Source organism: Thalassophryne amazonica, chromosome 11 (genome assembly GCF_902500255.1).
Source record: "Thalassophryne amazonica chromosome 11, fThaAma1.1, whole genome shotgun sequence".
Taxonomy (NCBI): domain Eukaryota; kingdom Metazoa; phylum Chordata; class Actinopteri; order Batrachoidiformes; family Batrachoididae; genus Thalassophryne; species Thalassophryne amazonica.
The window spans coordinates 108,791,200-108,809,337 of NC_047113.1; the positions used below are offsets into that span (position 1 = coordinate 108,791,200).

Here is an 18,138-nt window from a genome sequence, read left to right on the forward strand (position 1 = left end):
TGACACGTCAGAGTTTCTGAGAGAAAACTCTTTTTCCAGAGAATATTCCAGACATCCTCATCCCCACAGGACTAAGAGAACTGAACCGTCTGGATAATTTTAGAGATGGCAAAAAAAAAGAAACAAAAAAATACCGGCCTCTTTACAGACAAGTGAACCCATGTTGAGAAAAAAGGACTGATGTGGTGCATTCAGACGGCACAAAAATCACTGAAGAGCTCCATGATAATGACAGGCCTTAAAGAGTTCAGGTGATCGCAGCACTCTGCAGAACAGCACCGGACGTGGCGCACTCTGCTCTGACCAAACAACCTAAAGGCCTGGTCACACCGTGAACATTAGCCAGCGTACGCGACGGCCCCGTTTCCACCCAGTGGTTCGGTCGGCATTGCACGGTGTGGTGTGGGTCAGAAACAGAGTAATTTAACATTATTTTATTTTGTCTTGGTGGATCATTTTCCTTGCGAGCGGAGTGCTGATAAGTCGACTGATGGCTGTGGTAAACGCCGCTGTGAATGAATCAATCAGAGCGCGACAGCAGCATCCTCTGAGAAACGCACCTGGTGCAGAAAAAACACAGAGGGACTTGCTTTAAAATGCTACGTTTCAGACACAATAAGGAACTAAAGTATTTTCAGACGTCATTTTCCAAAATCAGGAGCTTTATGTGGATACGTGTTCATCAGAGTGTGATGGTGAATCAGACTGAAATGAACAGGTCAGACTTTATATTTACTCCGTGTGTGAATGAAACAGTCCGTCCTCATGAGGACACAGCTTTCAGCCAATCAGTGGACAGCATGGACGGACGTATTTACAGTTATGAGTAAATTACAAGAAACGTGTGTCAGCAATCACATAACTTACCTAAAACTTATGTCCAGCATATGCGGGACGTACGGGTCACACACTGGCAACTGTTGAATATTTTCAGTATGTCCAAAATTTTTCAAGGAGCTCAGTGTATCAGGACAAACATCAGCGAGCTTCAACGTGCTCTTAACTTATACAAAACTTACCCATAAGTTGTTAGATGTTTTTAATACGGTGTGCATACCAAAGGCCAAGGTGTGACCGGGCCTTCAGGCTAACAGGCTAACCTTGTTGGGGACTTTGATGGAAGCATATTATTGTTTTTATGACAGGAGGCTTCAGTGAGAGTATTAAAACTTCTGGCTCAGTAGCTGTGGAGTAACAGTGGAAGTAACGTCACCACAGATGCAGATACCTGCTAACGTACAAATTAAAGAACCCAAAAACGCCACTGGACAGAAACATTGGACGGACAGACGTCTGAGGCGGTCACTCAGGATAATTAATTCCTTAACCCCACAGAAAGCCACACTATCGCAGGTATTTGTAAGAAAATGCTGATAAAGGACAGACGTGGGTGTCCCTCAAGAGCTTGCGGCCTCTGCCAGCGGCGCACCGGGCACCGCTCACAGGCCACCGATGCCTGCTGTGGGGACAGAATACGGTGCTGTGATTGGCTGAACTCCTCCCTCACTGGCACAGATGGAGCTGGTTCATAATTTGAGCTTCTTTTTTTTTTTTTTTAACATACTAGCAGCGTACTTTGATGTCAAAATGTGTGCGTGGTACAAACAACATGTTCAAGCTAGCAGGTCTGCTCAGAAAGCGTAAGGGGAGTCTAAACGGGTTTGGGTCAATACGCTGCTCCTGACACACACACTGGAGTGACTTAATTCCACACACAGAGTGTGGAACTGCTTTGGGAACGAGCGTTTGCCAGTCAACTGGCGCAGAGAATTCCAGTCAGTCTGTTGTGGAATGTTGAGGTCCCAACAGAGTAACCTCAGATGTTGCACTGAACTCTAAATTAGTCATTTGCTGAGAGGCTAAAGATCATCACAGGAAGCAGAAAACATCACCACTGAGCACAGAAGACACGTTAGTGCGTTACCGTGAATAAACATCATCTTGGGGCAGTCTCTGAGCACCAGGTCAGTGATCCCACAGTTGGTCAAAGTGATCCCCACCAAGTTCTTACTCTTCAGAGACAGAACCTGCGCACACACACACACACACACACACACACACACACACACACACACACACACACACACACACACACACACACACACACACACACACACACACATCAATAAAACCAACAAACGATTAACACAAGCAACTACAGGATTTTCTGGAGTACAAGTCGCATTTTCTTTACTAGCTCGGGAGGTCCTGAAACTTACAAATCAGAGGCGACTTATACTAATAAAATCATGCCATTTGTTATTTCTAATGATAATTACAGTACATATTTATACAGGGCTTCCACATGAACCAAGGACTACATGAAATAATAAAAGCCAAGAAGAAGAACTGGGCCTGTGTCCGTGAAGCCTCTCAAAGAGCTCCTAACAGAGCCTAAAAATTCCTGACAAGGAATCTCAGCCTGAGAGTGATCCAGTAGGTGTCTGAGAGCAAGTCTGAGCAAGGAGGGGACAGAAACTCCTGTCTCTGTGAGGAGGCGGGGTTTACCCCGTTGCTAGTTATGACACAGTCCTCTAAGAGCTGTGATTGGTTGTCATGGAAAGGTGAGGAGAAATAAAAAACAAACGCGCTCCGCCCTCCTCGTCGTGAATGGACAGTGAAATAAACCAATTATATAACCTGAACTGCATTACAACGAGTAATCGTGAGGATAACTTTGTTATGATGATGGAACCCAGTAAAATTAAATGAATTAATACACAGCTTGAAAATGTTTGAACAAACCTCATTCACATGCAGATTATCTACATATTTAAAGAATTTATTTAGTAAGTTCTTGGCAGTACATAATATAATTGTAACTATGTTAAAAAATACATGCATGACACAAGAAAGTGAAAACACTTATTTCCAATGTGGTCCATTTAAAAATCAAATGACAAAATAAGAGTAAAAATAAAAGAAAATAACTATTAACAATACCACTAATAATAATGTTAAAAATAATGATAATATTAATAGTGTGTCTATGATAACAAGAACCTAAACTATTTTTAAATATATTAATAAATTACATAATTACATAAATAAATTAAGTTAAAATAATTTCGTAGATGAAGTGGGTAGTGTGTTACTGACTCTCTGTCATCCTACATACAGAGAATGTCTCTGCTTCCTCTCTGTCTTTTCTGAGACAGGCTTCTTAAAAGTCCTCCTCCCTCCTCTTACCAGTTTGGCACCTGAGGAGCTCTCTTAAGGTCTAAGGTACTTTGTGGACAACTTTCATCTTACCAAGGGAAAAGAATTTGAGGAATTCTAAGATTTTTCTTAGAATAATGTCACTAGGAGCTATTTTTGCCCATAGGCTGCTTCATGGATACAGGCCCAGGTACACAACAAAAAGCCTAAATTAATGAGTAAATACAGAAAAAAAGGTGCAACTTTTCAGGACTGCACAGACTGCCCCAAATTAAGCTCACAAAAAAAAAAAACAAAGAAAGAAAGAATGTCAGAGAGAGCTTAGGAGGGAAACAGTTCCTCCTCCGGAGAAGATGACCTGTGCCAATCCCAAGCACACTGACATGCTGCTTATACATAATTCCACATGTGACTTCCACTGTCAATAAGAGAAAAATCACATTCCACGAGTCACTTCTGTAAGGTTAATGCTTTCTCTCGACAGCAGTTGAGCATAAAAGGCCCCTATGCTGTGGTGTGGGCCCCCTATGCCGTGATGTGGACCCCCTATGCCGTGATGTGCATCCCTATGCCGTGATGTGCATCCCTATGCTGTGATGTGGGCTCCTATGTTGCGATTTGGGCCTCTACTTGGGACTTTTATGTTGGTCCCCCCCCTTTTCCCAGTTCACTCGCCTGGCATAAATGTTTTATTATCACTATTAAAAGCTCACCCTGCATCCCACAATCAAGTAGTATGTCTCTTTTTTCAGGACAACCTGTACTTTCAGAATATATATGCTATAGTGATGTTTTATAAGTACAATAAAGGTTTTACAATCAGAAATAAGAAAGGAAAAAATAAAGCACAAAATAATTTTCACACACATGTATTCAAAACACACACCAAACTATAATAACTATTTTGACACTTTATAAAGGTAGTTTGGGATCTTGTACAAAAGAATGTACAAATAAATGTTCCAACAATAAACACAAATGCACATTTTGAACTATATATACAAAATGGTCTATGCATTTTATTTGTCTTCATGCCACACCTCAAAGCAATTTCTGTCTGCTATTACACAAAGGCCCACATTACAAACTTTGCACTTCCATGGAGCTGACTGTTCTTTTTGGAATGCGTTCCTGCACTGAACATAACCTCTTCTCACACTTTGAGGGACCCCCCCCCTTCCATTCATATGCGTAAATGTGCTTTACGTGTCAACTGCTGGAGCGAGAGACCTTGCCATAGGCTTATTCAATAAAGCTTGGGTCCCACCGAATAATAAGCCATGAATAATGAGCCACGCATGGGTGTGTCAGTGATTATTCGAAGAATGACCCACGTTTTCATCTATCACGTATTTGCTATGAAGGTGCCTCTATGTGCCTCTCTGTACCCTGCATGTGTCACGTAGCAGCCTCTAATGAACCACGACCGACCGGTCATTAGAGCCTCGAATGGCTCGCATCAGCCACACTAAGCCATGTAGTGCCATGATAATGCAATGTTGGCGCACGTTTAGGCATGATAGGTTTGGTCCAAACCTCCAGCCCTCCCACACCTGGTCCCTTTAAAGTGTGAGTTTTCAATTCACAGATTCACAGCAGCATTTAAAGATGTCACATTTTTTAAATGCAGTCCAAAACTAGATGCTCCAGTACAGACCCACAGTTGTGCACTGTGCACCAGGGTGTTGTCCACCTGTAATGCACCAGACCAGCTAGAACCGAACCACGGGTTCCTGGACAGTCGCCTCTGTGCTCGCTGGCTCCGCGGCTTGCTGGCTTTATTTTTTCCCTGGCTTTAAACACACACCGTGATCTCACTTTTAACTTTATGTTTGTCCATTTATTTCTGCAAAATCACTCTGTTGCGTGCGTGCTGCTGTTCTCCATTCCTGGAAAGCCTCTGTGCTCCTTCTCACTGGCTTCCTTTCCATCCGTGGCTTGTTGGCTTTATTTTTTTCCCTGGTTTTAAACACAGTCATTTTCACATCGTGATCCCACTTTTAACTTTGTGTTCGTCCATTTATTTCTGCAAAAGCACTCTTTTGCGCGCAGTGCCGTTCTGCATACACAATGAGGTGGCTGCTTTAATTACATACTATATATATATATATTTCTTCCGCATCTTACAAGTCAGCGTGATAGAACTTGAACTTTGTGTTATGGCTTCAAAATCGGTCTTTTGCGTGCTCTCCTGTGTTGCTACACAGCTCTGCGCTGCTTTTAGCGGCTTCACTGGAGTTATTTCTTCCACTGCTTTAAACACACATCCACTTTCACGCAGTCATCCAAATTTTAACTTTGCGTTCATTCATTACTGACGGAAAAATCACTCTTTTGTGAGCTGGCATTCTGCCTAAATGCTCTGTTGAAGTGTGATGATGAGTCTGGTCTCCTAACAAACCTGGTCTTGTTAGGAGAGACGGCATCCATCCCACTTTGGATGGAGCAGCTCTCATTTCTAGAAATCTGGACAATTTTCTTAAATCCTCCAAACCGTGACTATCCAGGGTTGGGACCAGGAAGCAGAGTTGTAGTCTTACACACCTCTCTGCAGCTTCTCTCCCCCTGCCATCGCCTCATTACCCCATCCCCGTAGAGACGGTGCCTGCTCCCAGACCACCACCAACCAGTAAAAATCTATTTAAGCATAAAAATTCAAAAAGAAAAATAATATAGCACCTTCAACTGCACCACAGACTAAAACAGTTAAATGTGGTCTATCAAACATTAGGTCTCTCTCTTCTAAGTCCCTGTTAGTAAATGATATAATAACTGATCAACATATTGATTTATTCTGCCTTACAGAAACCTGGTTACAGCAGGATGAATATGTTAGTTTAAATGAGTCAACACCCCCGAGTCACACTAACTGCCAGAATGCTCGTAGCACGGGCCGAGGCAGAGGATTAGCAGCAATCTTCCACTCCAGCTTATTAATTATTCAAAAACCCAGACAGAGCTTTAATTCATTTGAAAGCTTGTCTCTTAGTCTTGTCCATCCAAATTGGAAGTCCCAAAAACCAGTTTTATTTGTTGTTATCTATCGTCCTCCTGGTCGTTACTGTGAGTTTCTCTGTGAATTTTCGGACCTTTTGTCTGACTTAGTGCTTAGCTCAGATAAGATAATTATAGTGGGCGATTTTAACATCCATACAGATGCTGAGAATAACAGCCTCAACACTGCATTTAATCTATTGTTAGACTCGATTGGCTTTGCTCAAAATGTAAATGAGTCCACCCACCACTTTAATCATACCTTAGATCTTGTTCTGACTTATGGTATGGAAATTGAAGACTTAACAGTATTCCTTGAAAACCCCCTTCTGTCTGATCATTTCTTAATAACATTTACATTTACTCTGATGGACTACCCAGTAGTGGGGAATAAGTTTCATTACAGTAGAAGTCTTTCAGAAAGCGCTGTAACTAGGTTTAAGGATATGATTCCTTCTTTATGTTCTCCAATGCCATATACCAACACAGGGCAGAGTAGCTACCTAAACTCTGTGAGTGAGATAGATTATCTCGTCAATAGTTTTATATCCTCATTGAGGACAACTTTGGATGCTGTAGCTCCTCTGAAAAAGAGAGCCTTAAATCATAAGTGCCTGACTCCGTGGTATAACTCACAATCTCGCAGCTTAAAGCAGATAACCCGTATGTTGGAGAGGAAATGGCATCTCACTAATTTAGAAGATCTTCACTTAGCCTGGAAAAAGAGTCTGTTGCTCTATAAAAAAGCCCTCTGTAAAGCTAGGACATCTTACTACTCATCACTAATTGAAAAAAATAAGAACAACCCCAGGTTTTTTTTCAGCACTGTAGCCAGGCTGACAAAGAGTCAGAGCTCTATTGAGCCGAGTATTCCTTTAACTTTAACTAGTAATGACTTCATGACTTTCATTGCTAATAAAATTTTAACTATTAGAGAAAAAATTACTCATAACCATCCCAAAGACATATCGTTCTCTTTGGCTGCTTTCAGTGATGCCGGTATTTGGTTAGACTCTTTCTCTCCGATTGTTCTGTCTGAGTTATTTTCATTAGTTACTTCCTCCAAACCATCAACATGTCTATTAGACCCCATTCCTACCAGGCTGCTCAAGGAAGCCCTACCATTAATTAATGCTTCGATCTTAAATATGATCAATCTGTCTTTATTAGTTTGAAAGTCCATGGAGTGTACTTTTCAGCAAAAAAGTAGGTTTCTATCTGATATCATTAAAACGCTGTGTATCATTAAATAAAACTTGTATTCCGCCATCGTATACAACAGGGTTGACCCTAGAGGGTTAAAGGACATGTCACACATTATTTAATGTCCCAATTAGCAACAAAAAGTGGCCCTCAAAATGCAGGAAATGGTGCATTTTTCTGGGGGGGGGGGGGGGGGGGTGTTGGTGGTGGTGAGGAGAATGCCCCTGGATCCTCCTACAATACTCATGCCTGCAACACTCGTTGCGTAGCTATGACCCGCTAAGTTCCCCCTTATGCTGTGAAAAATATCCTGGTGAGAATCCTGATACACCAATTTATTTTATTTATACAGCACCAGATCACCACATGGCTGTGTCAAGGCGCTTCACAGGAGTGAGGTCTACAGGTCTAACCTCACCAAGCCCCGGAACAGGAACACAGGAGACTGCGGGGAGGACGAACAACGTCTAAAAACAGTCTGATATAACAGGTGACGGCATGTTCAACAACCAGAAGAAGGCTTAGAATTTAGTAAGAATCCTTTATTACTTGTCTCAACAGAAACACCTCCAATAGCCCAGCCCACGGGCCGCCATCTGGTGGTGAGAAAATCAAGCCCATCCTCTTCACAGGGGCACTTTCAAATAGCACACGTCAGTCACGTCCTGACAGAAAATGTCTGAGCTTCGGTCTGTGACGCTGGAATAAGAATACACAATCCTGTGCAAGAGTCGGACAGTTTATTTATCAGCAGACGTCCTCCTGGTTCAACTGTCACGGTGAACAACAGTGAGCAGTTAACCTCCGACATGTCTCGAGGACACTTCAGATGGACTATCCAGGACGACCAATAAACATCCCGTGAGGAGGACGTGTTTCAGATGACTTACTGTCAGCAGACGGGTTCATGCTCAAACTCTCTCTCTCCCTCCATTAATGTCAGCGGTTCCTCAGGCAGACCCGGTTGAACAGAACTAACACAGTCACATGGCACATGTTCCTGAGCACAGGCACCTTGGCATTTAAGCCCGTCATGACTGGACACGGTTAAAGAGGTCCTCACATGGAACAGGTTTTAGGAGCTCAGGATACACAGCCATCTGTCTGAGTGGCTAACCATCTGGACCACAAGCACATCATCTGAAGCCCACACTTACTTTAATCATAGGTTTTTATCTTCCTGGTAGAAAAGCACATTGATGCCACTGAGAAGCACATCATCCCAGGACCTCATTTCAGCACTTTCTTAAAAATAAACACAGTCCTCGTGGGATCTGATTGCATGGCAATCAACAGCTAGTGATTACTTTATAATGTATGGTGATAAAAAGCACTCACCCTCAGTAGGAACACAATGTCAGTCCAATCTGCTGTCACAGATAAGGATTTTTGTCTCTATTGTGTGGCATATCAGCTGACGATAGACAGAAGCAAAAGCTCCATCTGATTGGTTGTCTGAAAAGGCGTTGCAGTGATGTCACAGCTCTTTTCTGAAATGTTCTGAGATTTTCAACTTTAAGTGCTAAGAGCGGCCACACAAAAAGGTTGCGCTCTGATAAAAGATGCTGGGTGCAGTGCTTTGTGTCTGGGAGGCCACATACGAGGTCTGTCAATAAAGTATCGTACCTTTTTATTTTTTTCAAAAACTATGTGGATTTCATGCATATGTTTTTACGTCAGACAAGCTTGAACCCTCGTGCGCATGCGTGAGTTTTTCCACACCTGTCGGTGACGTCATTCGCCTGTGAGCACACCTTGTGGAAGGACTGGTCCCGCCTCCTTGTCGGATTTTCATTGTCTGGAAATAGCGGAATGATTTGGACTTTTTTTCCATCAGAAGTTTTTCAGAAGTTGTTAGAGACTGGCAGCTGGAAACCATTAGAAAAATTTATCTGGCTTTCGGTGAAAATTTTATGGGCTTCCCAGAGAATAAGGACTGTTACTACTAAATTTTCACCGAAAAACAACCGAATCTTCGAAATGGTTTCCAGCTGGTTGTCTGGCAGAGCTCCTGAAAAAAATTTCATGGAACAAAGCGGTAGTAGCTCAGCTGTTTGCTGAGAATGAAAATCCGACGAGGGGGCGGGACCACTCCTTCCACAAGGTGTGCTCACAGGCGAATGACGTCACCGACAGGCGTGGAAAAACTCACACATGTGCACGAGGGTTCAAGCTTGTCTGAAGTAAAAACATAAGAATCAAATCCATATAGTTAAAAAAAATAAAATAAAAAGGACCGTTACTTTATTGACAGACCTCGTACACTCCATTCTCATTCAATGCAACTGAAGAAAAATAAAGAAACAAAAAAGAGACACTCACATTCAAAGGAAAAAGTGATATGGCCCCTGGGGCCTTATAAGTGATCACGTGTCATCAAACCAGGGTGGATAACACACTGGACTGACTCATTGTGACCGAGCACGATGATGTACAAAGCTCTCTGAGCAGGAGCTAAGGAGATGTTCTTCAGTCGGGTGCTGCTGTGTGTGTTTGTGTGCCCACCTGTACGTGGTCGTCCTCTGTGACGGGGTCTGACGTGCTGGTTGATTTGTCAGCTGTTCGTTTCCTCTTGACTGCCGGTCGAGGCCTGGTTCTGGAAAGGTCTTCATAAAATAGCAGCAGTGTCTTATTAATTTTACACACCAGGTAAATTAGCACATACACTTACGACAAAATAATAAATAATCATTCAAATAAATGCAGACTGCATCGTGCAAAAATATTACCACATCATTAATCTAAATAACACCTACAGAGTCAGCACAATTACAATGTTTTCCACTTCTTATTGATTGAACTGAACTCTGTGGGATGTAGCCACTGACATGAAATCACAGCTGTGAGATTTGTATAAAGTACTCTGAATTTTTAAATTTTGATGTTCTTTTGGAGAGTCTAGAAAAGTGCTGAGCTTCAGGATGTCGGCGTTCCTTTGTGACGACACCCTGACAGCTGCCACAGTAGTGACAAGAGGAGGTGACCTCTGCTGGCACTGACAGCAGTTCTAACACAGAGCACGTGGGACGCTCCAGACTACTGTGAGCAGAGGTCGAGCCTCCTGACAGGATGTCTGATATCTCTAGTACCAGGAACCTCAGTGAGATTTCAGAGGTGGTGAAAGCAATGAGGGTAGGGCAAGCTGAAGGGACTTGTGGTATCAGGACAGAACTCCTTCAGGAGGGTGCACATGCTGGAATCTTTGCTTCCACTTAAGAAATGGGGAACTGCTGTTCCTCTCTAGTAAGGAAAGGGTAACTGTCTGGACTGAAACAACTGCAGGAGTGTTACACTGCTCTCTGTGCCAGGGGAGGCACCTGCAAGCATCACTTTCAACAAGACTCAGTCCCCAGAATTCAACCATCACCCTCATCCTAGATGCGAATATCGACAGTGTTTCTTTGTGTTCTAGTTGTAGGCAGAGAGCTTAATCATAAAACTGCTCCACAAGAAAGTTATTCTGTTCAGGGTCAGATACTTTCATAAGCTACCAATACTTCAAGACAGCCAAGCTTAGTTCCATCTGTAGCAGCTACTTTGAGCAAATCTACCATGGCCGCTGGTATTTAAGACCATAAAATGCATCTTCTTGGAAAAACATCAGAAGGATGCATGAGCACTGGATGGAGATAAAGCAAAGACAGACTAAGATTAACTTGAGAGAGCCCCATGCATCCTCTGTCGCCACCATACAAGTTTGGTCGAAGACGGGGTCCCTCTTGGAACAGTCAGGCACCTTCTCTGTGCCGAGCCTGAAGGCGTCCTCAGTCCGGTATCACAGACCGACCACACCGCACAATCTGTCACAGCTTCCTCACACACATACAGTTCTATGTAAAAGTTTGGGCACCCCTGATAATTTTCATGATTTTCCTTTATAAATTATTGGAACACAAAATTGCTTTGGTAAGCTCACTGACCCTTGACCTCCTTACACAGGTGAATCCAATCAGGAGAAAGGGTATTTAAGGTGGCCATTTGCAAATGTTTCTCTTCTTTGCATCTTGCATCTCCAAAGACCTACAACATGATCTTGCTGCAGATAGTGTGTCTGTGCATCGTTCAACTATACAGCGCATTTTGCACAAAGAGATGCTGTATGATGCCTTAATGCAGAGGAAGCCTTTTCTGCGTACACGCCACAAACAGAGTCACTTGAGGTATGCTAAAGCACATTTGGACAAGCCAGCTTCATTTTGGAATAAGGTGCTGTGGACTGATAAAACTAAAATTGAGTTATTTGGACATAACAAGGGGCGGTATGCATGGCTGAAAAAGAACACAGCATACCAAGAAAAACACTTGCTACCTACAGTAAAATTTGGAGGTGGTTCCATCATGCTGTGGGGCTGTGTGGCCAGTGCAGGTACTGGGAATCTTGTTAAAGTTGAGGGTCACATGGATTCCAGTCAATATCAGCAGATTCTTGAGAACAATGTTCATGATTCATTGAAAAAAGTTGAAGTTGCGTCGGGGCTGGATCTTTCAACAAGACAGCGACCCTAAAAATCAAAATCTACCAAGGCATTCATGCAGAGGAACAAGTACAACGTTCTGGAATGGCCATCTCAGTCCCCAGACCCGAATATTATTGAAAATCTGTGGTGTGATTTTAAGTGGGCAGAAGAAGTCCCACCCCTATTGTGCATAATTTTAAAACATTCACAACACTAGAATCTTGAAATTCATATTTTAGTAATTACTCTGTCCTGATTCCAACATTAAAATCAATCACCTAGTCAATGAGTGTGTAATTAAATGCTGAAATGACTCAATTAAAGACACTTTGACAGAACGAGGTAGAGGACATGTGACCCGGCCCGGAGGAAGCCCAGGGCCCTTATCTGGAGCCAGGCCTGGATGTAGTTAAGCACAAAGCTTATTGATGTCGGTGGATCGAATCATTTCTTAACAATACCCGAAAAGAACCGGTTCTCGATACCCATCCCTATACATTACACTGACAAAGTGAGGAACCCTGGGGTAATTTATGATCCTGTGTTGTCCTTTGACCTCCACAGAGACATTACTAGGACTGCTTTCTTCCACCTGCAAAATACAGCGAAGATTCGTCCAATCCTGTCTATGGCTGATGCTGAGATGCTGAGCCATGTGTTTATCTCTTCTAGACTGGACTACTGCAATGTTCTATTTTCTGGTTTACTGCAATCCAGCATTAGGGCTCTCCAATTGGTTCAAAATGTTGCTGCCAGAGTTTTGACACAAAGCAGAAAGACTGACCACATTACACCTCCTTACCTAGCTGACGTAATTAACCCCTTAAGCCCTAGAGCCTATTTCACCAAAATCACATATCCATACATTATGATCTCAGCTTGTACAAGGTCAAAAATACAAAAGACTGGCTCAGCTAAAAGACTGGTCCTAGGGGATGTTGTGGATGCAAAAAAACTGAAAGTAAATAATACTTAGTAGGAGTACATGAGGTTTTTTTTCCCCAAAAAATGAATTCCGTTTGTCTATTTGCTTGGCGTTTCAGCTGTGGTTAGTTGATATGTGATTGAAGTAGATACTTAGCTTGACATTTTAATGTATAATAAGTGTATGTTGGTGTCAGCATTGGTTAGTTATGAGTGTTCAAATGTTCCAAAACAGGGCAAGTCCCCAAATTTGGGGACTCTAGGGTTTAAGAGGTTAAACCTTACGTACGGCTTTGTGTTATCAGGGTACAGGACTACTTTGTGTCCCTAGGGTGAATTATTAAAATAAATTGAAATTGAAATTCCGGGATATGTTATCTCAGAGGACTCCAGAGGCAGTTGCAAGGTACCGACAGGCCCGAAAGACAGCAGCCTCTGCTCTGAGGGAGGAAAAGCAGCGGGTGTGGGAGGAGTTCGGAGCAACCATGGAAAAGGACTTTCAGTTGACACCAAGGTGCTTCTGGCAGACTGTGAGGCAACTCAGGAGGGGAAAATGGAGAACCATCCAAGCTGTCTTCAGTAAGGATGGGACTCTGTTGACCTCAACTGAGGATGTAATCAGGCGTTGGAAGGAACACTTTGAGGAACTCCTGCATCAGACCAGCACGCCCTCTATAGTAGGGGCAGAGCTGGATGCTGATGGAGGATTTTCCTCAATTTCTCTGGTGGAAGCCACTGAGGTAGTTAAACAACTCTACAGTGGTAAGGGTTAATGAGATCAGTCCAGAAATGCTGAAGGCTTTGGGTGTGGAGGGACTGTCTGGGATGAGATGTCTCTTCAACACTGTGTTGAGGTCTGCAACAGTGCCTAAGGAATGGCAAACTGGGGTGGTGGTCCCCATATTTATAAAGGGGGACCAGAGAGTGTGTGCCAACTACAGGGGCCTCACAGTACTCAACCTCCCTGGTAAAGTCTACTCCAGGGTGCTGGAAAGAGGGTTCGGCTGATAGTCGAACCTCTGATTGAAGAGGAACAATGCGGGTTCCGTCCTGGTCGTGGGACAACCGACCAGTTCTTTACTCTCACAAGGATCCTGGAGGGTGCCTGGGAGTATGCCCATCCAGTCTACATGTGTTTTGTGGACTTGAAGAAGGCATATGATCAGGTACCACGGGAGATACTGTGGGAGGTGCTGTGGGAGTATGGAGTGAGGGGGTCCTTTCTCAGGGCCATCCAATCTCTGTACTCGCAAAGCGAAAGCTGTGTTCGGGTGCTCAACAGTAAGTTGGACTTGTTTCCGGTGGAGGATGGCCTCCGCCAGGGGTGCGCCTTGTCACCAATCCTGTTTGTGATATTCATGGACAGGATATCGAGGCGTCGTCGGGGGGAGGAGGGTTTCCGGTTTGGTGGGCTCAGGGTCTCATCGCTTTCTGCAGATGACGGGGTTCTGTTGGCTTCATTGGCCAGTGACCTCCAACACTCACTGGATTGGTGCCAACTGAGATAGTAAGAATGCTTCCTGGGCGCCTCCCTAGGGAGGTGTTCCAGGCATGTCCATCTCGGAGGAGACCCCGGGGAAGACCCAGGACTAAGTGGAGAGATTACATCTCCACATTGGCCTGGGAACGCCTTGGGATCCCCCAGTCAGATGTGGTCAATGTGGCACGGGAAAGGGAAGTCTGGGGTCTCCTGCTGGAGCTGATGCCCCGTGACCCGAACCCGGAAAAGCAGTTGAATATGAATGATTGAATGACTCAATTAAATAATGATTTCATCATGAGGTTTATGTCACATTGAGAAATGCTAATGAACAGACACACTGCAGTCATTGTTACATCAACTCCTGTTGTGTTTACAATAAATATTTATATTTATTTCTGGTGTCTTTTTCCTGGTTGAAATGCAGATATGAATGAATGAACCTACCATACTTAAAAATGTACACATTACTTTTTATGCTATGTTGTCTAAAAGTAAATGCCCAAGGTTCATTATGTTAATCAAGAAATCATCTAATCTGAAACAACAGATATGTTGTGGTTTTAATTTACAGACACAAATACTTCTAAAGAATCTTTTTACATATACTTAAAACTATTTTAATTACAAGCTATTTAATGTAAGAAACATTTTTTACTTCAAAATGTACAGTAATTAGAAATTAATCTGAAAGTAAAAAGAAAAAAAGATTTTCTTGAATAAACTGCTGTGTATAACTTAGCAGTTCTGATGTTCGTGACATGTCTACAATGTTTTGTGTTTTGGCCTGATGCATCGTTTCTTTTGGGTTTAAAGTAAGGCTGTAACAAAAAAAAAAAAAAAAAAAAAAAAAAAAACTATGGCTTTACGTCACAAAATTTGGTGCTCAAAATGCAGGCAATGGTGTTTCACAGGGTTAAAATTTTAAAAGGCTTCCGGGGTAAGCTGGCCCCGGCCCCGTTACCTGCAGCGCTCGGCTCGCTGCAAGGAGAACTTTAGCGGCTGTAAGAGAACTTTTTTTCCACACCAGAGAACCACTGGGTGCTGTCCCATGGAAAAGACACGTTTATTTTTCCCAACATTATCTTTATATTTTAACAACAGCAGCAAAACCACATATACTATACAACTGCACAATTAAAGATCTGGTACTGGTATACACACAGCAGCTTTAACACTCTCTCATCAGAATCCGAACCAGAAGCTTTAACATTCACTTATGAGAACCAGAACCAGAAGCAGATTTATCACTCACTCATCAGAATCAGAACCAGAAGCTTTAACATTCACTTATGAGAATCAGAATCAGAACCAGATTTATCACTCACTCATCAGAATCAGAACCAGAAGCAGATTTAACACTCACTCATCAGAATCAGAACCAGAAGCAGATTTATCACCACTCATCAGAACCAGAATCAGAACCAGAAGCTTTAACTTTCACTTATGAGAATCAGAACCAGAAGCAGATTTAACACTCACTCATCAGAACCAGAATCAGAAGCAGATTTAACACTCACTCATCAGAATCAGAAGCAGAACCAGATTTAACACTCACTCATCAGAATCAGATTCATCACTCACTCATCAGAACCAGAACCAGATTTAACACTCACTCATCAGAATCAGATTCATCACTCGCTCATCAGAATCAGAACCAGAAGCAGATTTAACACTCACTCATCAGAATCAGAACCAGAAGCAGATTTATCACTCACTCATCAGAATCAGAAGCAGATTCATCACTTACTCATCAGAACCAGAATCAGAACCAGATTTAACACTCACTCATCAGAATCAGATTCATCACTCACTCACTCATCAGAATCAGAACCAGAACCAGATTTAACACTCACTCATCAGAATCAGATTCATCACTCACTCATCAGAATCAGAACCAGATTTAACACTCACTCATCAGAATCAGATTCATCACTCACTCATCAGAACCAGAACCAGATTTAACACTCACTCATCAGAACCAGAACCAGATTTAACACTCACTCATCAGAACCAGAACCAGAAGCAGATTTAACACTCACTCATCAGAACCAGAAGCAGATTTAACACTCACTCATCAGAACCAGAACCAGAAGCAGATTTATCACTCACTCATCAGAACCAGAACCAGAAGCAGATTTAACACTCACTTATCAGAATCAGAACCAGCAAAACACATATACTATACAACTGCACAATTAAAGATCTGGTACTGGTATACACACAGCAGATTTAACACTCACTCATCAGAATCCGAACCAGAAGCTTTAACATTCACTTATGAGAAACAGAATCAGAACCAGAAGCAGATTTATCACTCACTCATTAGAATCAGAACGAGAAGCAGATTTAACACTCGCTCATCAGAATCAGAATGAGAACCAGAAGCACATTTAACACTCACTCATCAAAATCAGAATGAGAACCAGAAGCAGATTTAACACTCACTCATCAGAATCAGAATCAGAACCAGAAGCACATTTATCAGTCACTCATCAGAATCAGAACCAGAAGCACATTTATCAGTCACTCATCAGAATCAGAACCAGAAGCAGATTTAACACTCACTCATCAGAATCAGAACCAGAAGCACATTTATCACTCACTCATCAGAATCAGAACCAGAAGCAGATTTATCACTCACTCATCAGAATCAGAACCAGATTTATCACTCACTCATCAGAATCAGAACCAGAAGCAGATTTATCACTCACTCATCAGAATCAGAACCAGAAGCAGATTTAACACTCACTCATCAGAATCAGAATCAGAACCAGAAGCACATTTATCACTCACTCATCAGAATCAGAAGCAGATTTAACACTCACTCATCAGAATGAGAACCAGAAGCAGATTTAACACTCACTTATCAGAATCAGAACCAGCAAAACACATATACTATACAACTGCACAATTAAAGATCTGGTACTGGTATACACACAGCAGATTTAACACTCACTCATCAAAATCCGAACCAGAAGCTTTAACACTCACTCATCAGAATCAGAACCAGAAGCACATTTATCAGTCACTCATCAGAATCAGAACCAGAAGCACATTTAACACTCACTCATCAGAAGCAGATTTAACACTCACTCATCAGAATCAGAAACAGAAGCAGATTTATCACTCACTCATCAGAATCAGAACCAGATTTAACACTCACTCATCAGAATCAGAACAAGAAGCTTTAACATTCACTTATGAGAATCAGAACCAGAACCACAAGCAGATTTAACACTCACTCATCAGAATCAGAACCAGAAGCTTTAACACTCAGTCATCAAAATCAGAACCAGAAGCAGATTTATCACTCACTCATCAGAATCAGAACCAGAAGCAGATTTATCACTCACTCATCAGAATCAGAACCAGAAGCAGATTTAACACTCACTCATCAGAACCAGAAGCAGATTTAACACTCACTCATCAGAACCAGAACCAGAAGCAGATTTAACACTCACTCATCAGAACCAGAATCAGAAGCAGATTTAACACTCACTCATCAGAACCAGAACCAGAAGCAGATTTAACACTCACTCATCAGAACCAGAAGCAGATTTATCACTCACTCATCAGAACCAGAAGCAGATTTAACACTCACTCATCAGAACCAGAACCAGAAGCAGATTTAACACTCACTCATCAGAACCAGAACCAGAAGCAGATTTAACACTCACTCATCAGAATCAGAAGCAGATTTATCACTCACTCATCAGAACCAGAACCAGAACCAGAAGCAGATTTAACACTCACTTATCAGAATCAGAAACAGCAAAACACATATACTATACAACTGCACAATTAAAGATCTGGTACTGGTATACACACAGCAGATTTAACACTCACTCATCAGAATCCGAACCAGAAGCTTTAACATTCACTTATCAATCAATCAATCAATCAATTATTTTATATAGC

The 18,138-nt window shown here is 42.3% G+C and overlaps 1 protein-coding gene across 2 annotated transcripts in view; it reads right to left on the reverse strand.

Annotated features, from left to right (window-relative positions):
• The window catches only part of fbxo38 (F-box protein 38), a 216,081-nt gene that overhangs the window by 60,288 nt on the left and 137,655 nt on the right, over nt 1-18,138 (reverse strand). For both annotated transcript variants that reach the window (XM_034181007.1, XM_034181008.1), the window contains 2 exons: nt 9,862-9,962; nt 1,925-2,027 (listed from right to left, as the gene is read on the reverse strand). In XM_034181007.1, the coding sequence (XP_034036898.1) occupies nt 1,925-2,027; nt 9,862-9,962 (204 nt within the window). The remainder of the gene's footprint in view (nt 1-1,924; nt 2,028-9,861; nt 9,963-18,138) is intronic.